The sequence below is a fragment of the Lagopus muta genome, chromosome 8 (assembly GCF_023343835.1).
Source record: "Lagopus muta isolate bLagMut1 chromosome 8, bLagMut1 primary, whole genome shotgun sequence".
NCBI lineage: Eukaryota > Metazoa > Chordata > Aves > Galliformes > Phasianidae > Lagopus > Lagopus muta.
In genome coordinates, this window is record NC_064440.1 from 23,308,777 (window position 1) to 23,332,676 (window position 23,900).

Consider the following 23,900-nt stretch of genomic DNA (forward strand, 5'->3'; position numbering starts at 1 on the left):
TGTTTGTGGGAAGGAAAACTGATGTTCTGTGATTGGCTTACAGGTATTGTTTTACTTTGGATTCTAAGAATTTTAGTATGCAGTGGTTTTCCTTGGGCTAAGGTGGGCAGGTGAACAAGCATCTCTGACTAGTTTGCTGATTATTGTTATCTATGAGGAGTGGAAGTTAAGTGGATTTTTAGTCTTGAATTTGAAAAAGGGTGGAGATAAAAATTGAAGTACACATAAAATTATTTGAAAAAAAATCATTTTCTAACTACTTGAAGTAGAGATCTTACAGGAACAGGATTAAAACATGTATATAGTATTTCTTTACTGCAAGTAACTTAGATATCATAAATGTTTTTACTCTGTTTTCCCAAAATGCTTAATAGAAAATACTTTGATATTTATAATCTTCAGGTTCCCATGTTTATTTTGAGGAGAGTGGAATGAAGTGTAAAAACACAGCTGACAGGAAGTCGTGTAGTTGCAGTGCCTACAATCTGGGCAACACTCTGTTTAAACTCAGTGTTTTAAACCAGTTTTAAACAGGCATAAAACAACTTTATTGATTTGTGAGTGTATAAAGTTCCTTATCTAATGTGAATTTCTGTGGCATAATTTAGAGAATTTCATTTACGGTTGCTTTCCTTCCATTTCTCTTAATTTTAGGATATGATCAACTGCATTGGTGGAATAAATGTGCTGTTTCCATTGCTGGAGCAGATCAGTTTTCTCAGTAGACAGATGCCTGAGAAGTCTGTAGGGGAAACTCTACCTCCTGAAGTAGTTACTCCTGTAGAGGGAGACTGGGTGGTGTTGTCATCCACAAAGGCATCAGGTAGGTATCAAAGTACAACTGAGATGAACTTATAAAGTTTGGTTTTAATTAAACATCTTTATGTGAATAGAAGTGATTCTTATACTTGTTGGCTTTTCCAAAGCAGCACTCAAGCTTGACAGGCTGTTGCTTTTTCTAGGCATTTGATGGGGTGCTGCATAACAACAATTAAGCACAATGTAAAATGAGCCTGATGATCTATTTGAAATATAAATGCATTTAGCATTGTTTTTTTCTCTTAATGATTTCCTATTGTATTAGTGTCAAAACATGCAATTATTTCTACTTCTCTTTTGAAAAGCTTGTTGTGATTATTTTGAGAAATTGCTTTCTTTATTCAAAACCTGCTAATATCAATAGGAGGAGGTTTTCAACAGCATGGATATTGGGTCAGACAGCCAAATAAAGATCGTGGAATATCAGATCAATGCTGTGTAGACTCTGTCACACTTTCATTTTCTTTGGAAAATGTTCAGACTCCTACACCTTTGAACAACTAGGGAGGGGAAAAAAAAAAAAAAAGAAAAAAAAACAACAAAAACATTTAATTACCACCAAACTGTACTAGTATAAGTTGGGAATTAATTTTTGTCTTAGCAGAAAACAAGAGGAAAACAGATCTTGCAAGGTAACCATTTTCATTTGTTTTGAATTTGAAATGGTTGAGTAAATATGTTTCCTCACTCATTCTCATTAATTTTTGCATATTATGTCTAGTTAATGCTGAAGGAGAATGTCTGATGCAGCATATACAAGAAACTGTGACTAAAAGGAGGGAAGTCTCTGTGTAACAGCCTTAAACATGAAGCAAGGATCAGGTTGTCACTTTTTCCTGGAGAAATTTGAAAAGACTGATTCTGCACAGGGGGAGAAAAAGCCACTGAAGAAAGCTTACAGATAGGAAAAAAAAATGCAGAAAGAGTTAAAGAAGTTCAGGGAGTAGCTTTCAATGCAAACACTTGATTTTATTTTTTCCCTATGATAAACAATTATCTAATGATAAACCGTGAGTCTTACTGATTCTGATTTTGGTACTGCTCTGTTTTGCAGAGGCACGCCTGGAGAAGAACATTGTTGCAACTTTCATCTTGATGATTAAACACTTCATTCAGAGACACCATGTTAATCAAGAAAATCTCATTCACTCCCATGGAGTTGCCACCCTAGGAACCTTGTTACAGAAGGTGAATAAATTCGAGAAACAACCCTTAGAAATGATTGTTGCAGTTGAGGTCCAAATTACTTCTGCATCTTCTTAGTTTGTCTAGGATGCAAGGTTTGCCTCAAAGGTTTGCTTAATATGTGCATTTCTTATGCTTCTGAAAAGAAGTGTAAGGAGCTGGCCTTGGTATACAAAGTGAAATGTTTTGAATAATTCATGTTCTTGTTTTGTTTATATTACTTAAAAGCAGGCTTGCTGTAAAAGAGAATCTAAATTAAAAAAAAATATTATTTAAAGTAAAGAATATCCTAATAAACTTCATATTTTGAGTGTTAACACCTGTTATTTTGATAGGTGCCAAGCATCCTAATGGATGTGAATGTACTGATGGCTGTACAGCTGTTGATCGAGCAAGTCTCAGTTGAAAAGAACTTGCAACTTCTGCAACAGATGTATCAACACTTACTTTTTGACTTCAGCATCTGGAACAGTGGGGACTTCCCTTTCAGAATTGGTAAGTCCTTGGATATGGGCCAACTGCATAAAGAGACAGTACTTCTCATTTGATACAAATATTTTTCTAGGTTCTAATATGAGACCTTACATTGTAGGGCATATACAGTATCTTTCTACGATCATCAAAGACAGCAGAAGGCTCTTCAGAAAGAAGTATGGTGTACAGTTTCTTCTAGACACGCTGAGAGTTTATTATGGGTATGAGTTTTACCTTTTCTAACTTTTCCTTTGTTGTATGCAGTTGTTCTGTTAAGTTGTAGTGGAAATGCTAAGTCATGGCTTGAAACAGTGAGCACCTGGGGGGGGAGGCAGGGCCAACCCAGGGAAACTTGGGTGTGTATAAAGCAGTCAATGCACCTCAGTGACCAGAAGGGGTGAGCCAGGATCCCACCACTTTCCAGATCCCATTTAAGGGTTGGCAGTGGAGACAAGGGTATCTTGTTGGATATCCCTGTATACCTGAGGTCTCCTGAATGTAAGCAGCTTCTTTCCTTTATTTCTGTGCCTATGGCTGTTGCAATTTGAGCAAATCTTCATTTGCTGCGGCCTGGAACCTTGCTGCTCTGTTATCACTGCTGCATTTTCCATCATATTACACATGTTCACCTCTTTACTCCTCTGCCCCCGCTTGTTCTAGTAAGAAAGGAAATAAAACTGGCTGGCTTTTATTGCTTGATTTCATTTTCAAAAAACGCATGAACTTGTTTCCATTTTACTTGCTTATCATTTTAAGACACTTAGTTCATTTATATGCTGGTAGTATTTGAAGTGCAACTCAGTTATTACTGAATTATGGAGCACTTGCTCAGAATTCCTTTCTTGTCTGTTGGTGTTTAGGAGTGGCAGCAAAGACAGTGATTTAACTCCTGATGACCTGAGAACTATACAGACATCCCTTTATGGACTGATCAAATATTTTCTAAGCAAAGGTGGAACACATGAAGAAATACAGAGCATTGTAGGATACATAGCTGCTACCAGTGAAGAAGAACAGGTATCCAGTGTGGTGTAAATTAGTATAAACTCTATGTGATTTGGTTGTAGTTTTATGTTCAGGAGTTAAACTTGATCCTTAAGGGTCCTTTCCAACTTGGGATATTCTGTATTGTTCTGTTTAGAAATCTTATTTGTATAAAGGGAGGTATGATAAAACACACAAAGAGTTGATTGATTTATGGTTCTAATTGGGTGTGCTTCTACATATAACCTGTCTCAGCTACATGGGGATCCTTACAAAAGTGCTCTGTTGGTAGCTGTACTTTTACTTATTTTCTCATGTGTTATGAAAGAAAATGAATTGACTTTGATCATTGTTGTAGTGATGTGAATTCCTATTTCATAGACATTATTAGTGCTTGAACTTGATTTGTAGTTCCCTTTACAGCTTGATAGTGTTCTACATATAGCAAAAATGTCCACTTAAATGTGATAACAGTGAACAGGCAATGTACATTATATAGCAAGAGAGAATAGCAATTAAAGAGCAAGGATTTTTTTTTTTTCTGGATGGAGAATAAAGTCTGCATGAATTCTAGATTAACCCAGTTGTCTTAATTTTCAGCTCTGTGGCATCCTGGAAGTTCTGTTCAGCCTTCTTCATTCCAGCTCAGCCCCAGATCAGCTTTTTCTATTGCTTTTTGAACCAGGAAATGCTGATATTCTTTATGCTTTGTTATTGCACCAGAGGTACTCTGACAGGCTTAGAGAACTTGTGTTCAAGGTAATAAATGAATGATATGTTCATAAATTAATCAACAGAGCATGGATTTGTATTTTTCAGTAGTCAGACTGCAGAAGTGCAAATGCTTACAAAGATGCTGGTCATCCAAGTTTAATTTTTTCTAATATGCAAGCAGCAACATGTGGCTAATCACTGTAGTTGCAATGGGGTTAGTGCTCTCCTAATGTCAAGCATTAGAAGTATTGGGACCTTTAAAATTGAGTCTGAATTTTTTATTAAAGGGTTTTTTGTAAACTATGGACTAGTATGCTATGTCATATGCAATTAAGTTTAAAAAGTCTAGATGCTTCCTCACTATTTTGCTTTTGTGTGCTTTTTCACACAGATTATGGAAGAGATGCTGAAATGTACTAAAGTTTATGAACGTAGTAAGCACCGTATGAGACTCAGAGAAGTGGGGTACTCTGGACTTGGACTCCTTCTGAATGAATCGTCAGTTACTATTTCTCTCATAAAAAACCTTCTTAACCAAGTTCTCCATGCAGGTAATGGGGAAGTGTTGTCTACTGTTAGTAAATGCCTGTTTGCTCAGAGGCAAATACACTTGCTTTTTGCTCAGGAAAATGTTACTGTTCTATTTGCAGTCCATGTTAGTCTCAGCTGTTTTCTTAATTCCTTGAAGCATGTTCCCTTTGCCATTCCTGGTTGTGGAAGTGACTTCCAAAGCTATTTTTAACACTTAACTGTTACATCACTTGCACGGAATAGTTTGATTTGTTTTTTTCTTCTCCACAGATCCTGCTGTGAATTATAAAGATCTTTTAGCTGTAGTGCATCTGGCTCATAGATCAGATATAAACATGAGAGTGGTTATCTGTAGAAAGGTTAGTTACCTTTAAAAATAGAATACTGTTAAATCCATAAACTATATTGCGTGATGTCTTATTTGAGATGTTTTAGCTACACTGGCTGCTGCTGTTGCTACTTTCCTTTAGTAATGATTTAGGATTTTAGGAAAAAAGCTAATACGGAACTTGATGTTGAACTTCATATATTTAAATCTTTTAAAAAACGAAACCCCAAGTCTCTCCAGTGATTCTCAACTAGCATATTTTTTTGTTTTAGAAGTATTGACTTGAATTAGTTTTCTCAAAGGATGCTTAAGCTCAAGGTTTTGTTTCATTCTTAATGTTACTTTTAATACAACATGTAATGGTTCAGAAGAGTATTTAAGGATGCAGAGAGGAGATGGAAAAAGTAATAACTCTTAAATGAGCTCTCTGACTTGTATCACTGGAATTGGTAGTACTGAATGTAGTTCCAAGAAACTATATTCTATACCAAAGTTTCTCAAAATAAGCCAAGTGTATGCTATCAATAAGCTAGTAATATTGTAGCTTACTTTAGCTTTCTTAATTTTTCTGTTTAATAGATTCTAATTAAGCATATCATGTGCTAGGATTTTGTTAATGGGATTATTTGCTCTGATAATTGCCTTTTCTAGGAATTGCTGTAGAAGAGTGACTGAAAAGTGAGGACTTACTGATATACATTGATAGTTGTTTTTTTTTCCCCCATGTTGTATTCCTGGGATATATATATATATATATTTTTTGCTCTTATATGCATTTCTAATTTTGAGTGATTTTTGTGATATATATGCTTTCTGTTAATTCAATATGACTTTTATATAAGCTGCTAAAAAGTTAAAGAAAGCTGTAAGGTCGTAAATCTTCTAATTTAAAAGATAGAATGAATGATAGAATTTAGTTTCAAGCTAAAATTAATGTGTAGGTGTGAACTATCTTCTATCCTTAGGTCTTGCATCTTTTGCATTCCCAACTGGATGCAGCACAACAGATTTCTCAGCAGCTGGGCTGGCAGGACACTTTGATCAGACTCTTCCTGAAAGAAAATTCTGAGGTCCGGATTGGCTTTAGAGAAAACAGGGCTGACTCCTCAAGGGAAGAGGAGAAAAATCCTCCTGCTGAAGAACTTCAGAAATATCATGCTGATAAGATGGAGGGAGATAAAGTTGATACCTTTGCATCTATAAATGGATTGTTTGATCAGTGGAGTTTAGAAGACAATAAATCCTTGGATGTCCCAGCTCATTTCTCTGCTATGCCACTGGAAGATGCATCCGCAGCAGAGATGTCTTTCAAGTCAGAGGACCAAGATTTGTGGCGCAGTAATCCTTCACATCTGAGTCTAGATCTATCCAGCGTTGACTCTTATGAACTAGCTGACGTTGTGAATCAGATGACAGATAGCCTACCCAGCACACCATCACCTATAGAGAACAGAAAACCATTTTCTGGGCAGCCTGAAAAGGAGCTAGATGTCATAAGCGATGTGGGCTTCAGTGCTGCTGATCTATCTTCATTTGAAAATCAAGGAGTAAGTAATTTTCTACCTATGTGGTTAATTTCTCCTAATGACTGCAATTTTTTTCCTTTCTAATTGTATCCCTAATGGGCATATAATCATTGTCCTCATTGTCCTTTTATTCTTACATCTTCTGAAGGAAAATAGCCAATAACGTTCTTACAGTCAGTGGGGACATCTCTGGGTTATGTCTCTTTTTGGTTGGAATTGCTTGGGCAAAGGTGGAATGGGGAGAACAAAAGGGCAGTTAAGGGTTAGGTTTAAATAATGATGTAGAAGTCAATATATGTTACAGTTTCTGGGAAGCCACTTTTCCCATATTTTGTGTATTTAGCTATTAGACTTGAGACTGTAGAGTTTTCAAACAAAAAAGTGGAAAGCATAGAGAGACTATGATGAAGGAGAAACTGTGAAGATTTATAGGAGTTGAAGGGGCTGTAAATATTCCTTTTCTTTTGCAGGGGGGTGATAATGAACTGATACAGTTACTTACAGACATCCTGCTGTGCATAATGTGGAAAGGCATTGAAAGATCTGATGATGAGGCTTGGGTAGAGAGAGGACAGGTGTTTTCTGCACTGACTAAACTGGGAATATCTAATGAGTTGCTGCGACCTTCTGATGAAATAAAACTCAAGTGAGTGTACTGTTCATGGGCAGGTTCTATCCTTCTTTTGATGAAAAAGGGAAAAAATGAGTGGGCTTTAGTAAGGCTAAGAAGGAATGGATGTTTACCCTCAAGATACAATTTTTTTAGCTCTATCTTCATGTACTACCAGTATATTTTACTACCTATTAGGTAATGTGGTTTTAAGGTTTTGAAAAGCTGTATTCCAAGTTTCATGTGCTCTTTAAAATGTTTTACATCTCTGTCTTATTGAGAATACAGCAGTTATCGCTGTGGACTGAGAGATTCAATTAAATACTTAATAGGATTTTTTTAAAGCCACTTACAGCTGGAACATGTAGTAATTACTTCGGGATTTTGTTTTACATGCAGCTTATTGGAGAAGATGTTAGAATGGTCAGTCACTGATAACAGAGATTCTAAAGCTCTCCCTACACACTCTGAAAATGCTTTCCGGCTCTTACTAATTGTACAAGATTTCCTGCAGGCAGAAGGACTTGTTAACTCAAATTTATGGACAGAAAAGGTACAGTAACTGCATAATGGAAATTTTGTGGGCAGAAATAGTAATGAAAAAGTTGTCAACTTGGATAATGTCATCTCCTCTAGGTGTTTGTTTTTAAACTAGATATTGGAAAGTAGTGGTTCATAGTGAAATGTATTAGATTGTCCCTTAATGAGAAAAATCCTAAAAGCTTACTACAGGGAATATTGGGCATACATTCATAAGTAGCTCAGTTTTATACGTGCAGAGAGTCAGAAACAGGAACCCTGAGGGAGGAAAGAACTAACAATCACAGTAAGTAGTAAGATAGAGAAACTATGTTTCCTGACTGTTTCCTGCTTCATGTAATTATGTAACTTCAACAATAGTCTTTCCTCTTGTGCTGTGTTGTCCTTGCTTTTCCATTTTGGCAGATGTGAGTTATTTGTTGAAGAAAAAAAAAAAAAGTAATGTTAAGTCTTCAGTGGAGTAATTGCTAAGCTGCTCTCCATACCGCAGGCTTGTGAACAAACATAGAGTAATTGTGAAGCTTTCCTTTGTGTTGTTTTTTAAAGACTGCTCTATGTAAAGGTTTTGCTTTTTGTTATGATCTAGCTTTGTGAAATCTAATTAGAAATGAGATAGGAACTTTGGAGCAATGGGGGTTGTGCTTATTGCCATCTCTAAATTGAAAACAATGACTTTTGTAAATTGTCTTCCACTGTGCCTAGGGAGAATTTAAAGCACTGCAGTATTTTAAGCAGCTTTCAGCTTGCTACAGAAGCTTTCTTGTGAGTCTGGGGCTTAACAGAGTAGTAATTTTATATTTTAGAAATTTTTTAGGGAATACACCAAGATATGTTATTTTTAAGTAAATGTTTGATGGTAAAATGGGTCATTATCTTATGATTAGCTTCATTTTGTAGTGAGGTTTTTGTCAGGTTTTGGTTTCTATGTTAGGAGAGATTCAGAAAGAACTCCTAATGTAAGGTATTGGTAGTTAAGAAGCTTCAAACTTCTCATCAATTTTAGTATTCATTGATGAAGCCTTGCTTTACTTCTCAAGGCACCATACATATTACTGTTGCTAGTGAATTATATTGGCATTACTCATATCACATAAAACACAAAATAAAAGGATAAAATGAAAACCCATAAATACTGAACTAGAAATTGGTTGTTGGTGTAATGTCTGCATGATTGATAAGAATGTCTTTTCAATTGTAGCAATCCTGCTGCAGGAATCTATAGCTTTTTTAAGGAGTTGACATTTCCTGGAGTAAGTTAAAGGAAGAAGATAGACATATATATAACATGATGGTTTTGGCTTTATTCAGGAGACACTTGAGTTAACATACTAGGCTAGTTGTATTTTACAGTCAATTTTTTCAGATTACTGGTTTAGCTACAATCTTTTAGGATGATGATATGGCTTTGGGTAACTTAGAAGTGGGAATTCTACAGCTCTTTGAAATGATTGCATCTCCATCTGGAATAGTTACTGGTAATTTGTTTTACAAAAATCTTCTGCTTTTACGACAGCTATTGGAGGAATTAGTGATTCTTATGGATAGCCTGTCAGTCTGGTACTCTGCTGGCCCAGAAGCAGCCTGGTTTTCACAGGTGCAAGTCCAGTTGCTCCTTGGATTCATTGCACAAGACAACTTACAGGTTTGTTGCAAATTCCAATATAATTTAAGGGCATATCTGGTGCAACTGTTCTGATTCTGAAAGATCTGCTTGTACCAGTGAGAAGAGTGATGGCAGTCTTTTATCCTTCTACATGAAAATGGTAAGCCCCAGTAAAAAAATGTGCAAACTTACTCTGTGGTCCCATCGATGCGCGTATCTTGAATATGTGAATGAGGTAGAGAACAAGCTGTTTGAACTTGGAGGTTATGTAGCTTCTAGTAGCAGTAAGATAGCAGTCCTGATAGCAACTTTTCGTTTCTACCATAAAATGTTTGTTAGTGGTTTCAGGTTTGCATAGATTCAGTGCATGTGAATCTGGGCTGTTAGGCTGAATGGACAGTTGTTATAAAGTTAGCAGAGCTGTGTTTGGAATAATGAACCCTTCAGAAAACCCAGACTTGTTTGTTTAGGCACATACTTACCTTAATGCAGATATGTGACTGAGGTTGCAACCATCTCAGGTTGAATTAAGTGATCAGTGCCTGTATGTGATGCCTGTGTGCCCTTAGGCTACCTGAGATACAAACAGAGTATGTAAATACTTCTGTGCTAAAAGATAAGTGCTCCAAATTACTATTTTGAGTTGTACTCACTTTGTTGTTTGTCTATGTAGGTCTGTGCTATGGCAGCAGCAAAACTGAACACCCTTCTTCAGACCAAAGTAATAGAGAGTCAACCTGAAGCATGCTACCTGTTGGGGAAGTTAGAAGGCATCTTAAGTAGATCAATTGAAGAGAAGACAGAAACGTACTCATTTTTGATTCCACTCGTTCGGACGCTGGTATCCAAAGTTTATGAACTTCTCTTCATGAATCTGCATCTCCCTTCATTGCCTTCTACCAATGGCAGCCCCTCTTTCTTCGAGGACTTCCAAGAATATTGCCGATCTGATGAATGGAAGGTTTATATTGATAAATATGTAAGTAGTTAACTCTTTTGGTGTCATTCACGCTTGTTTTCATCATTAGAGCAGAGCAGTTCATATTCAGAAATCATACTTTGTTTTGATGGGAACAGATTATTCCAAATATGAAGCAGTATGAAGAAAACTCCTTCAGACATGGTCATGAGCAGATGGCAGTTTATTGGAAGGATTGTTATGAGGCATTTATGGTGAATATGCACAAGCGAGATCGGGAGAGAGGAGAAAGCAAGCTGAAATTTCAGGTAAGGTTTTCAGTAGCTTATGTCTCAGGATTAATAAAAAAATAAAATGGAGAAATTGAATTCCAAAATAACCCAATTCAAGTTACTGCAGGCATGTTGGTGGTTCTGTTGAAGATTTTTCTGAGGAGTCTGACTATATATACATGTAGAAGATTTAATTCTGTTGTTTTTGTTTAAGAGGCTTGTCTGTAAGCAGAATTATTTCAGGACAGATCTTCCATAGTACAGTAACCTGGGATTATCCTTAGCTATAAGCTACTTTTTTTTCACTTTGATGTATGTTTTGAATTATTAAAACCTCCATTATGATATGAGTTAACATTTCAAATTCTCTCAACTCTAGGGAATGTTTTAGAACAGTTAGCAGGTCCCATTTATTGCGTGGAAAAACTGTTTCTGAACTGACCTTTCTCTGTAAGGTTCAGATTCCGTTCAAGCATTAGAATTAACTGTTAAACAGCATTAAGTCTTCAAAAATCTCTCTTGTAAGCAATGCCTTACATTTTCAGAAATGTCTACTGCTAAACCACTTCTATATATTTGTCATTTGCAAGAATTCTTGCAAGTTACAAAAACCGTTCTTTCAGTATTAGATTTATTTTTAATGGTCTTTCAGGAGCATTTTGTGGAACCGTTCAGCAGAAAGGCTCGACAGGAAAACCTGCGGTATAACAGTATGCTAAAGCAACTTCATAGTCAACACACAGCTACTCTGAGACAGTGGAGAGCAGCCCAACTTTATTTACTCTCTGAACGTGGTCCTTGGTCTGAAATGTAAGTGAATTTCTTGAAACTAACAGGATATGATGCTTGAAAGGAATTTTTGTGTGATTAACTTACTATTTCATATGGCTAGAACCTTGTCGAATTGACTTGAATAGCTTTTCTTGACATGTGGACTTAATATTGAATGTATCCTTAATGATTTCTGCATTTCAATTATAAACATAGGAAGTTTGAAATGTTCTGCTGAGCTGGGTACCTGGAGTGACAAATGCAAATTGATTATCAACATTACTGTTAAAAAAAAAAAAAAAAAAGACAAAAAATAACCAAAACAACCCTCTTGAGATATTCTACTCATAAATGGTTCCTTTGGATGGAGAGAATAGTCTTTAAAAATAAGAAGTTAGAGGTTTTTATGTGCGTGAAGCTGATGTCAATTTAAAATGCTAGATTTTGCCTGCCCTAACTTGTGGGTGAATTCTAACTAAAGACTTTCTGGAACTTCTAGTGTAAACAATTTGCTGTATTTCAGTTGAAAATGAATGCTGCATGCAAAATGTTTTAGGATGATCAGAGCTGCAATATGACATGCTATTGAAATGCAATTTGTAGCTTTTATGTTTTGCAGTCTGCCAATGTGTAGGTGGCTTGAGGATTTTTTAAAATACGTATTTCTTTGTAATCATTTTGCTCATAGGTTTTTGCCTTCTTTGAAGTATTTACATGGATATTCTTGTTTTCTCAGGAAACAGTATCCTGTTCACTGGAAACTTTCGAATGTTGAAAATTTTTCTCGTATGAGACTAAAACTGGTGCAGAATTACAACTTCAACTCTCATCAGGATGCTAGTGACCTGAGAGATAATTTAGGTAATGTTATACCTAATGGTTTACTTGGATTCTGTGACTTTCTCTGATAGGTCTGTTTTTAACAATCAGTGTGTTACAGGTAGTTAAATCATATTTTTTTTGTTATTCCCTCTACGGTAATAATGTTTAACATAGCAGTGATGCTTTGACCTGAAGCAGCTTCTTTTCCCAATGGAAAGAAGAATTTCCTCTTGTTCATTGAAGTGTGTATTTTTGGTGGAAAATTAGTTCAAGAGCTCCTTTGTTTTATAATAGGCAATTGCATATCTTTCTTGGATCCTGTAAACCCAGATTAACTAAAAACAACAACAACAAGAAAAAAACCCACCAAGGTACATTTCTCTAAAACCTGCATGCTGTAAGAGCATCTGGCAAAACACTATGGAATATGTTAATGGAAATGTCTGCGTTAGAATACAGTTTTTAGGTTTTTTGTTTTCCTCATATAGTTATGTAGATTTTGTTTCTCTGTATATATAGGTAATTTATATATATACATAAGATTGTAGAATCCTTAGAGTTGGAAGGGGCTGTTGAAGGTCATCTAGTCCAACTCCCCTGCAATGAAGAGGGACACCCATAATTACATGAGGTTGTCCAGGGCCTGATCCAGCCTTGCCTTGAAAGTCTCCAGGATTGGAACATCTACCACATCTCTGGGCAGCCTCTTCTACTGCCTCACCACCCTCTTGCTGTAATGTTCCTTACTTGTTTTGATGTATTGTGAATACCAGTCAAATTTCACTGTTTTCTGAAATGTACCGTTACCAATTAACTTGACATATATTTGAATGTAATTCATGGAGCATTTTTACAAAGTTCTGCTTGCCCTCTAAAGTATTGAAAGAGTCTGAAGAAGTTGCTTCTTGATTAAAGATAGCATTCAACAGTAGAAGATCCACTCAGTAGTTTAACTTTCTAAAAATGGATTAGCAAAAATTTTCTGAGCTGTTACACCTGTTACGATAGGTGTGTACCAGACACAACCCTCTAGTGAGTCTCTGCTTCTGGAGGTGGTGAAGCAGGTGAAAGTGAGTGACTTGGAAGATGATGTGCTTGAACTGCCAGAAGAAGACACAGCAGCCAGTTCCAATATGTAAGTGGAACAGCAATGAACTGCTGAAATTCATTTATGTAATTTGTATGTGGGAAGGAATAGGGAATCAACTTCAAGAATTGATTAGCATGCAAAACTTTCCTCTTTGTCTGTCCTTAGTAGTCCAATCCAGGGTTTTGTAGTAATTTATGTAGCACAAAAGCTGCTGCTTTCTCATTATAAAAAAATGATGCATGAAGAGCACGAGGGAAAAGGAAGTCTGAGTGTATTAAGTTCAGAGAAAGCATTTGTGAGAATATGTGATTCTGTGCTCTCAGTTGGTCTGAGATTGCAGGATTGTTGAGGCTTCCCACTGTGCATTTGTTGTAGTTCTCAGGAGATGGTCTAACCTGTGGGGGCGTGGACCAGTTTGGAACCAGCTCTTGTCCAGGGAAGCCAGAGCTGTTCATTATGCTGTCAGTTGCACAGCATGAATATCTAACTAGTGTAATCTAATAGTCTCATTCAGGGGAGAAGATCAGCTGTGTGTCGTTCGTGGACTTTAGGAGACTCTTCCTCTCAGTTTTTTCTTAATAGAGAGATGGGGATCAAGGAGGAAGAGATGGTAAACACTTGATTCCATTCACTCTGGCTACTGTGCACGTGCCTGTGTCTGTGCTGTTGAAGCCCAGAAGATGTGGAGGTGTTTTTTTTTTTTTTTTTTTTTTTGTTTTGTTTTTTTTTTTTTAGTGATACTGATAAATTCTCTTGTACCTCACAGGCAAACATTCAGTAACTTTTGAAAGCATCTCTGTAGACTGAAGATCAGCCACTACTTCAAATATGTCTGAAGTTCACTTTAGTAACAGGAACCAGGGATTAGCTTCAGGCCAGATCACTCAAGTACCTTCAATACGAAAGAAATGCAACCTGTTGTTTTTGTACTTCAGAGGAAGTCAAGTTCATTGTGCCTGAAACTGAAATAGCAAGCCCGAAAAACAATGTTAAGAAATGTTTTCAAACCAGACTACTAGACTTCTAAATGCTAATGGAAGTGGTTTCATATAATTTTGCGTGGTGTATTTTTTGTCTTTCAAATTTGATTCTTTTCTAAGCTGTACCAAGTATCTAAGCAACTGTATAACCTACCCAACCCCTAACACCTGCTTTTTCTGGTAGGGATGAGAAGGATGAACAGAGTCAGAAAGAAAAGCTAATACTGTCTGAAAACTGTGAACTGATTACTATAATTGATGTGATACCTGGCAGACTGGAGGTCACTACCCAGCACCTATATTTCTTTGATGGTAGCATCGAAAAAGAGGAGGGTGAGCATAACCAATGGCTTCTTATTTTCAATTCAGCAATTCTGTTTTCAGTAGAGATTTAGCACCAAACTAATTGTAAAAAGGTAGGGTGTGGATCTGTACTTAATATTGTTCCTGAAGGTCAGCCTCTGACCAATCCAATTATAGTAAATAATCTGAAACTATGCAAACTGAGCTCTTATGTTGATTATTTCTATAAAAATAATAGTTGATTTGCTGACAATGATGCTAATGAGCATCATGCTATTTCCTCTAATTTATTTCTTAAACCACATTTCTGTTCTACGTGACATGTTTCATTTATGTGCTGATTAAGAGTAGTAAGTTGTAGTTTTAAGTAGGAGGAGGAGTAAGTAACAGTATGTAAAAATTAATGGCTTTTTTTTTACTTAAGGAACTTCAATGAAATATGCATGGTTAAGCATGAAAACAGTAAATTGTTGGTAAAATTTGAGAAACTATAGATCAAGATGCTAACCTTTTGAGAATTCTACACAGAAGCTTCTATCTGAGCCTGATTAAGAAAGCAAAGATGTTTCAGTTCATATTTTTTGTCAACAAAATACATTCATAATGTATTTTGATCAGAAAGCAAAACCAGATTCTTCATCCTATTAGTTATTTCCCGTCTTTTTTTCTCCTGTAGTAGAGCAGATGAGGCTAGTAATGCTTCCAAGCAAAATGTTTCACTAAGCCATGTATAAAAAATGCTTTTTATGGTTGACTGTAGGGTGTTTAATACTGCATTATTTGAATAAGGAAAGTTTTTGAAAAGATTTTGATTCCAAATCCAGTAACCCAAGTGCTCTTCTTAGGGGTTGGTTTTGATTTCAAATGGCACATTTCTCAAATTCGAGAGATACATCTGCGTCGGTACAACCTGAGGAGGTCAGCTTTGGAGATCTTCCTTACAGATCAAACCAACTACTTCCTCAACTTCAATAAGGAGGTCTGTGTTTGCTAAATTTTCTTGTTTACTGTTATTAGTACAAGTGTCAAGTTCTAGTTCGCTGACCTTATCTGTATCTGGTGTCTTTCATGAAACTGGCACACTAATGGTGAATTATTTGCTATGCTTAAAGATTTATATAAATTTGCAGCCTCCAAAAAACTCAGTCTGACATATGAAAACTGAGTAAAGATAAATAAAACAAGACTTTTCCTGTCTCTTTTTAGTGATACAGAGCTGTAATTCAACTAAAATTACATCAGTAGTAATCTGAATGTCTTGAACCTGCTTTGGCAGGGGGGTTGGACTCAGTGATCTCTGGAGGTCCCTACCAACCCCTAAGATTTTGTGAAACTTGCACTCTTAAAAAAAAATATTCTAAGTAAATTCATTACTAATAACAGAGACTTTTTAAAATACAAAGTTAGAAACAATATTGTTCTGTGATTTATGATTAATGAACTTTTATTTTTCTCCTGCATTAATGTAAATGATCCATTGAACATGGAACTAAGGTGAATATCAGGCTTAAGGAAAGTTACATACCAGTCAGTCAATTCAAGAATAACAGCTGAAAAACATTTTAAATAAATCAATCTTTGTGTTAGTTTTGTAAGGAAAATAGTGAAAGCTTATTTGAATAGCAGCCTTCTTAGAAGAATATTTAGTGGAATTTTTTTTACTGTAGCATCAACAGAAGTCACTTCACGATGTATACCCTGAAACTGAAGGATATTGTATCCATGTGTCCAAAGGCTTATACAGCAAGAGACAAATGTTTAAAGTGTAACCATGTTCCATTTGCTTTGCACTGTAACTAACAGTGAAATTGTGTACTTGTCAGCTTCAATATCTAAAATGTATATTTTTATGCTGTTTGAACAGGTAAGAAACAAAGTATACAGTCGAATATTGTCACTGCGTTCTCCAAATATTTCTGGGACCCGATCTCCTCAGGAGCTCTTTAAAGCTTCAGGTTTGATGCAGGTATGAAACTTCAGCATAAATGGTATTATCCTGCTCCTTGAAGGAGTTCTTATACGTCCCTGAGTACTGATTTTTATTTATCATTTCCAATGGCAACTGCCAACTTCTCTGATGCCTCTCTGATATCTAAACTTCCACATGCATTTTTTTAGAATTGCAGTCTTCATGTTCACAGTCACTGAGTTTATGCCATGTAAATAGTCTGGTGCTGATGTGATTATTACAAGTGATCCAACAAGAGTAGAGAACATGGAGGAGACTTGATTTTGGTCTGTGGTCTTTTACATGTATTCTCAGTCTTCTCTCAATACATGAGCAAATAATGTTCCCTGCCATCTTTTCAGGACAGGGCTTTCAGCAAAGCATATATGAAGGTTGAGCAGGAAGTATGGTTTTAAGGGAATTGGTTTTTTTACTTGTAAAAGTAAAAATGGACGTTTTGGTATTACCCTAAACATGGATCACTTCTCTAAATACAGTTAATTGATTTTTATTTTCTATCTTGTTATCCTACAATCATTTTCCTCTCTGAGGGAATGGTGGAGGGGAAGGCAGTTCTTACTTAAGAATTTAAAAAATATTGGGAGTACTTCATTTTTAATTTTTTCCCAAGGACATAAGGTATCATTTTGTATATTCATGTAGTATATCTGTATATTCTGTAGTGAAATGTTTCCATCTTACTGCATAAAGCTCTTTAATCCTTCTAATCACAGCTCTGTTGGTTGATTGGTTTAAAATAGAATAATGGAGGAAGGACAACATATGTTTACGTTCTTCTACCATTAACCAGTGGGAGAAAAATTTATAAGTTCTGACCTTTGAACTCTAATGGATTTCAAAGTCCAGTTCCCATATCTGTTCACCTGTATTCTGTTTCATTTCTATTTTGCTTCCCCTTTTTGTTCTAAGGCTGCTAGCTGTCTGCTGTGTTGCATTTTAAAACAGTACTGATATCAACCAAGGATATGATTTCAATGAAATACAGCACAATCAATGTATTTCAGTGAAATGTAGCAACTCTGTAAAATGTAGTATAATCATCAAATCAGATGGGAAATAGTAGTGACTGTGAGAAATGAAATTTGAACATTCATACCATGCTCATAGTCTAGTGCCTTTTACTTGCTGATAGTACTCTCCAGCAGCGAGGAAATACTGATGTGTAACTTGCTTCCATGTTCTTTATTTATTTTGTCCTTCAGAAATGGGTGAATAGAGAAATATCCAACTTTGACTACCTTATTCAGCTGAACACAATGGCAGGACGAACTTACAATGATCTTGCTCAATATCCTGTGGTAATTATTAAGTTTTTGTTGAACTTCCGTATTGTTTCTGTTTTTTAAAGATGGATTTAATCTGTCTGATTCATTTTTTTCTTTCCAGTTCCCCTGGATTTTACGAGATTATACATCTGAAGAACTGGATCTGAATAATCCAGCAGTCTTTAGGGATCTATCCAAACCCATTGGAGTGGTAAATGAGAAGAATGCTAAGGCTGTGAAAGAGAAGTATGTGTTTGAGCACTTAGTTATTTCTTTGTCATTTGAGATTCTATGGTAATAATGTATTTAAAAATGCAATAGTGACACTGAAATTTTAAAAATCTAACGATTTAACATCCCAGATGCTTTTGCAAAGGTTTGACAGTTCTTTGTTTCTACTGTATTCAGATTGGTTAGCTCACGCAGCACTGAAAGGACAAAATTTACTGTTATTAAATTGAGATTTTTCTCTGGGGAGATGAAAAGGTCTGTAGTTTGAAGAGATATGCTGTGTCTTGTATCTGTTTCAAAATAAGGAATGTGAAATCATGTTGATGAGAAGCTAGATCTGTGTTTCCTGCTTTTTTTGTGTGTGTGTGTAGGTTATCTTTGAAATAAAATGTAACTCAGTTTCTCCCAGCAGTTCCTTTCTATGTAGGAATGACAAGTATTTACACCTACACATAAGTATATCTATCCTTCCTCTTTGCTACTGTGAGGAGTGAGTGCTATTATACCAGATGGCACTTGTCAGGCTTCCTGAAAAACCAGTTTTCTCCATAGAACTTGGAACATGGAGAATTTGCTTTAATTTGGGTCTATTCCTGACTATAATGAAATTGATTCTCTAGCAGTACTGAACTGTAATTTTGCTTACTAGCTTTGTCATGTGGAGGAATATATCAAGTGGATGGTGGCATAGTACTGTAGAGTGAGTTTGCCAGCAGAAGAGGAAAATGGGCATCTCTGCGTCTTGAAATGGTCACACAAACTGATATTTTCAGTCTTGCGGGCAACAAATTCTTTCAGTAATATCCAGCTTATTCATGGGTTTGCTTTTTTCTCTTGTATGAACTCATGCTAAACAGGGCCAGTCTTGCCCTTTATCCAGTTTCTGATATGTTATAACAGATGCATAGGGAAGGGTATAAAGAACAGGTATGCAAAGGGCGATCCACCATATCAAAGTCCCTTTTGCTTAGGGATTTTCTGAGAATTTGTGTTCCCATGTTTAATAGAACTGGATGTGATTCTCCTTCACAAATTACTGTGATCATTTCTTTTGAGTCCTTCCCTCCAATAAGTATAATCTGTGTGTATATCAGCTGCAGTGCTCATTTATATTTATAGAAGTTTTTTGTTGCTGTCTTTTGTTTTTAAAGATATGATAATTTTGAGGATCCCCTTGGAGTGATTGACAAATTTCACTATGGGACACACTACTCAAATGCTGCTGGTGTCATGCATTACCTCATTCGGGTAGAACCTTTCACAACTCTTCATATCCAACTTCAAAGTGGCAGGTACATTATGAGCAAAGTAGTATCAACTTTTTCTTCCATGTCATTTTTACCAAGGAAGTAATCAATCTGATGCGAGTTTTCTGTCCCCCAGGTTTGATTGTGCTGATCGACAGTTCCATTCTATTCCTGCTACCTGGCAAGCACTCATGGATAACCCCAATGATGTCAAGGAACTTATTCCAGAATTTTTCTACTTCCCAGAATTCCTGGAGAACCAAAATGGTAAATAGACTGCTCAGAATATTCTGCATAGAGCACTCCTCTTCTGAGAAGAATTGTTCCTACCATTTGTGAATACTGTGGTGTATTTTAATCTTTAAGCCTAGTGATATACTTGTGGAAATTACTTCATCGTGCTGACTTCAAAACTGTTCAGTGAGAGCAGTTATATTGAGCAGTAGTCTAAATGTTGTTTAAAACTCAGAGTGGGAGATTAAGGATGGCTAAAACTATTGTTTGGTTAACAAAAGAGCAAAGATGCTCATTTGAGTATTTTTTAAAAAAGGTAATAGAAATAGATCACATAGAAGTTAGTAGATATTAATTATTATTTGTTATACTGGATTTGTTGAATGATGGCTTGGACAACTTAAAACATCACATCTGTTATTCTAGGCAAATTGTTACTGTTATCTAACAATATCATGTGAAGTTGGTTGATTTTTAGACCCATATAAAATTTTAAAATGTATGAGAAGAGAAGGGGGGGAGGAAAACAAACTATTTCAGTCATATATAAAATTTAGAAGGAGAATGCCCTGCATTCTGATGTCTGAGACTCCTAGATATTTCTTCTTTGAATTTCTTGCCCAGGGGAATTTTTTATTTCCTATTAGGCAGTTTAAAAGTAGATTTGCATGTTTGTGCTGCTGATAATTTGGTCTGGTAGCTACAGTTACTAGAGTTGTAAGTTACTAAAATTTGCAACACTTAAGTCATGTTTTCAAAAGTCTTTTAAATATTTTAGGGCTGTTGTTATGAAAGCTGGTAGAATTTAAGATTTGGAACCCTTGACTCTAGGATAACTTATACCTATCAGTTATTAGGTCATACTTACACATAATCTTATTGAAATGTTTTGAAGTTTTAGTGCTGATAAAATAGAGCAAATGCAGGTATGTTTTTCTGATGTGTAAATGACTAATGCTTCTTTTAAGATTGAGACTGCAGCTTCTAGCTCATTTAGATGCTGTGGATAACTATTATCCCATATCACTTAACATTTGAAAGATTCAGAGTAGATCTTAGCCTCCTATGTCCTTGCTAGAATTATTTCCCTTGCATTCTTTTGAACCCTTTGTACCTTTATTGAGAAAGCAAGATTTTGGAAGTATTTTGTAGTAACTCTTCAAATTCTCCAAAATTTTCACTAGGCTTTAACTTGGGTCAGCTTCAAATTTCCAAAGAAGCAGTAAATGATGTCGTTCTCCCCAAGTGGGCCCATTCCCCAGAAGACTTCATTTATAAACATAGAAAAGCTCTGGTAAGATGATGGTTATGCATGAAATAATAAGGAAAGAATTTTCGCTTGATAGCCTCGTGCATGTAAATAAAATGCTTGAATGAAAAAAGGAAAGAGCCCAAGGATGCTGATGATTTGAATGTTGCTTCCTTAGGGGATACAATGCAGAATTAAATGATCTTGGGTGATAAGCTTCCCCTTGAATTTTAATAATTATAGAGAACTAGAAGCTTACCTTGCCTTTCACGTCTGCATTTCAACAGCTCTAGATGTGTTGCTTTGTATTAAATTTCCCTCTGGCAGTTGGTGCTTATGCCATATTCTATGCTTCTGCCCCATACATTAGTGTACACTTAATTTGTGCATATGCTTATTTTAGGAATTTCTTTCACAGAAATCAGTAAATACTTCAAGAAGGAACAGCATTCTTACTATTGAGTGGTTTTTTTTTCCTCTAGGAATCAGAGTATGTTTCTGCTCATCTTCATGAATGGATCGATTTGATTTTTGGCTACAAGCAGAGGGGACCAGCTGCAGTGGAGGCACTCAATGTGTTCTATTATTGTACTTATGAAGGTACAAAGCAGTATACTTTCCTGTCATTATCAGAATTGTGGGTTTTCGGGTATTAGCTAGAAAGCACTTGATTTGTGATCATGCCATGTAGTAATATACAGTAAAGCAAGAGAATTATGGAATGTGAAAGCGTAACTTGTATTTGTCAGAATACAAGTTTCTTGTTCACTTGCCTAAAAGCATTCATAGGAAAGGCTTAGGAGTTGAGGCAAATTGAATAAAAAATATTGTGAATTAATATTAGTCTATTAACACCAAAAGTGAATTTTGGGTGGCTTTTGTGTGTAACACAATGCATGCGTGAAGTGCATTAAATCCATTTCACAAGTCAAAAAATCTGCATTTCTCACACTGACGGAGACAGTGGTGTTTTCAGGTTGTATTTTATATGAATGTGTAGTTTGGAGGCTTACCTGTGGGAAAGGGCGATGATGCTGTGATGAATTTCTGTTGTTTTGCTAATCTTTTCTGTGTGAATGGTTTGATTTCTGTTTTTTCTTTTACCCTTCTTGCTGCAATCCAGGAGCAGTGGATTTGGATGCTTTAACAGATGAGAAGGAAAGGAAAGCTTTAGAAGGGATGATAAACAATTTTGGACAAACTCCCTGCCAGCTGTTGAAGGTAATGCTCTTTTCCTTCTCAGTCAAACCTTTGGTTAAATTCAACTGAGTTAAACAACTTGTGAAAAATAAATTTTCCACATTACCATTTCTAAGGATCATTGTGAGGGAAATTTAACATAGTGTTTTCAAAATAAGTTCATTTTCTTTCTGAAAGAAGTTGAGTGTCTTATTTGTCTAATTTGATGCTTCTTCAAATCTCATCTTCCAGGAGCCCCATCCTCAGAGGTTGTCAGCAGAAGAGGTAGTGCAAAGACTAACTAGAAGTGATACCTCTACTCTGAATCTCTTCCAACACCTCACTGAACTGAAGTCATTCTTCATAGAGGTAGATGCATTATTTGAAGCTGATTAAAGTTTGATCTGAGACTTCTGATCTTCTTGAAACAGAAAGCCATAAGCCATATGAAAGTAGACTTGCTTCCTATTTGAAGAAAATCCTTTCAAGTGCAATTTGTATGAAACAATCTATCTTTTTAGTTAGTTTTAAAGAAGTTGAATCCCATAAATCTGTATGTGATGGACATGAATTTGAGTCTTGTTTGGGTATTAAGTTAACAAATAAATCATGAAAGCTAAGAACAGCGCTGGTGGTACCTGAGGATTCGCTAGGTTTGGTGACTAAACTCAAGGTTACAGGGCAGAGCTAGGGTTTATGCCCTGGTGCTTGTGATGTTATATACCTGTATGAACTGAGTACGTGTGTGTCAATGCCCAACTGTACTTTAAAGGTCTGGTTTTGATTAGAGGATTTAGGTTTTAACTCTTCACAGACTCTACACTTGACCTTTACCTCTTGTGTATAATCAAATCAAAACGATGTCCTTTCTCTTAGGGAATCAGTGATGGTGTCCCCATTGTCAAAGCTGTTGTCCCCAAGAATCAGTCGCGTTCCTTTATGTCTCAGGGAAGCCCAGAGATATTGGTAAGTTGCATGTGTCAATATTAATCTTGGAGAGTGCCAGCAGTCAAAATAAATAGATGCAAATGTGCTGCTTTGCCTTTTTTTATGTAAGTTCCAATACCAGAAAAAAAAGTCTCTAGGTTTCATCAATTTTTCTAACACTCGCAGGTAACAGCAAGTCTGAACTGTATTATTGGAACCCATGGTTGGCTGCCTTATGATAAAAACATCTCCAACTATTTTACATTCATCAAAGATACTACAGTGACAAATCCCAAGTAAGCAAATGATGAGGACATGAGCTGAATGCATCTATAGTAATAAAATAGAGTAATTGTTTGATAGTAAATGGACTGTATTGTTTTCTTTTGGCTGAATTTTTAACTAGGTATGCATCTTCTAGTGCTTAATATTACCTTTCTAGTAAAGAGCCCTGTAAGGGATATTTCATTGCTCTTCATCTTTAGAGCTACTTCTCATTCTATTTTTCTAGTTACTTATTATAAAACATCATCTTGGAATTTGAGATGAATGCTCTTCATACAGTCTTGAAATATAGTGAAGGTGTAAGTTGTCATTTTTCTCTGATTTTTTTAGAAGATTCCTCTTTTACTTTAAAATTACATTATTAGGGTAATTAGTTATTTGTACAGAACTATAAATTGCATGATTTAATCTGTTTTCCACTCTTGGCATTGACAGTTTTGCTGTGGATATCAAGGGGACAGAATTTTATCATTTTTTATAGCCTCTTCTATAGATATCTTCTACAGAATTTCTTTTTTTAAAGATACAAGAATTTAAAAAGAAAGGTTTGAGCCAAGTTCACTCTTAATTGTTCATCATTTCCTTACAGAACACAGCGCAACATGAGTGGTCCTTTTGCACCAGGACTGGAGATCACTTCCAAGTTGTTTGCAGTATCTCATGATGCAAAACTCCTCTTTAGTGGAGGACACTGGGACAATAGCATCAGAGTAACATCTCTTACAAAAGGCAAGCTGGTTGGACAGCACATCAGGCACATGGGTTAGTAACTCTTTACATAGAGAAATGAAAGGCTTTATGTATTGTTTGTATTTCTGAAAGAGTTAAAACCACTGGCAGGTG

The 23,900-nt window shown here is 35.9% G+C and overlaps 1 protein-coding gene across 9 annotated transcripts in view; it reads left to right on the forward strand.

The window, feature by feature from the left end:
- Nucleotides 1-23,900, forward strand: part of NBEAL1 (neurobeachin like 1) — a 76,357-nt gene that overhangs the window by 43,786 nt on the left and 8,671 nt on the right. For all 9 annotated transcript variants that reach the window (XM_048952827.1, XM_048952833.1, XM_048952834.1 and 6 more), the window contains 31 exons: nt 655-823; nt 1,874-2,007; nt 2,340-2,499; nt 2,597-2,699; nt 3,339-3,495; nt 4,063-4,221; nt 4,568-4,727; nt 4,978-5,066; nt 6,001-6,582; nt 7,032-7,207; nt 7,571-7,724; nt 9,225-9,353; nt 9,988-10,293; nt 10,392-10,541; nt 11,158-11,315; nt 12,013-12,137; nt 13,107-13,233; nt 14,353-14,501; nt 15,317-15,450; nt 16,336-16,437; nt 17,643-17,738; nt 17,827-17,951; nt 19,088-19,228; nt 19,320-19,450; nt 20,602-20,711; nt 21,149-21,266; nt 21,790-21,887; nt 22,098-22,214; nt 22,722-22,811; nt 22,959-23,068; nt 23,647-23,819. In XM_048952827.1, coding sequence (XP_048808784.1) covers nt 655-823; nt 1,874-2,007; nt 2,340-2,499; nt 2,597-2,699; nt 3,339-3,495; nt 4,063-4,221; nt 4,568-4,727; nt 4,978-5,066; nt 6,001-6,582; nt 7,032-7,207; nt 7,571-7,724; nt 9,225-9,353; nt 9,988-10,293; nt 10,392-10,541; nt 11,158-11,315; nt 12,013-12,137; nt 13,107-13,233; nt 14,353-14,501; nt 15,317-15,450; nt 16,336-16,437; nt 17,643-17,738; nt 17,827-17,951; nt 19,088-19,228; nt 19,320-19,450; nt 20,602-20,711; nt 21,149-21,266; nt 21,790-21,887; nt 22,098-22,214; nt 22,722-22,811; nt 22,959-23,068; nt 23,647-23,819 — 4,732 coding nt within the window. The remainder of the gene's footprint in view (nt 1-654; nt 824-1,873; nt 2,008-2,339; nt 2,500-2,596; nt 2,700-3,338; nt 3,496-4,062; nt 4,222-4,567; nt 4,728-4,977; nt 5,067-6,000; nt 6,583-7,031; nt 7,208-7,570; nt 7,725-9,224; nt 9,354-9,987; nt 10,294-10,391; nt 10,542-11,157; nt 11,316-12,012; nt 12,138-13,106; nt 13,234-14,352; nt 14,502-15,316; nt 15,451-16,335; nt 16,438-17,642; nt 17,739-17,826; nt 17,952-19,087; nt 19,229-19,319; nt 19,451-20,601; nt 20,712-21,148; nt 21,267-21,789; nt 21,888-22,097; nt 22,215-22,721; nt 22,812-22,958; nt 23,069-23,646; nt 23,820-23,900) is intronic.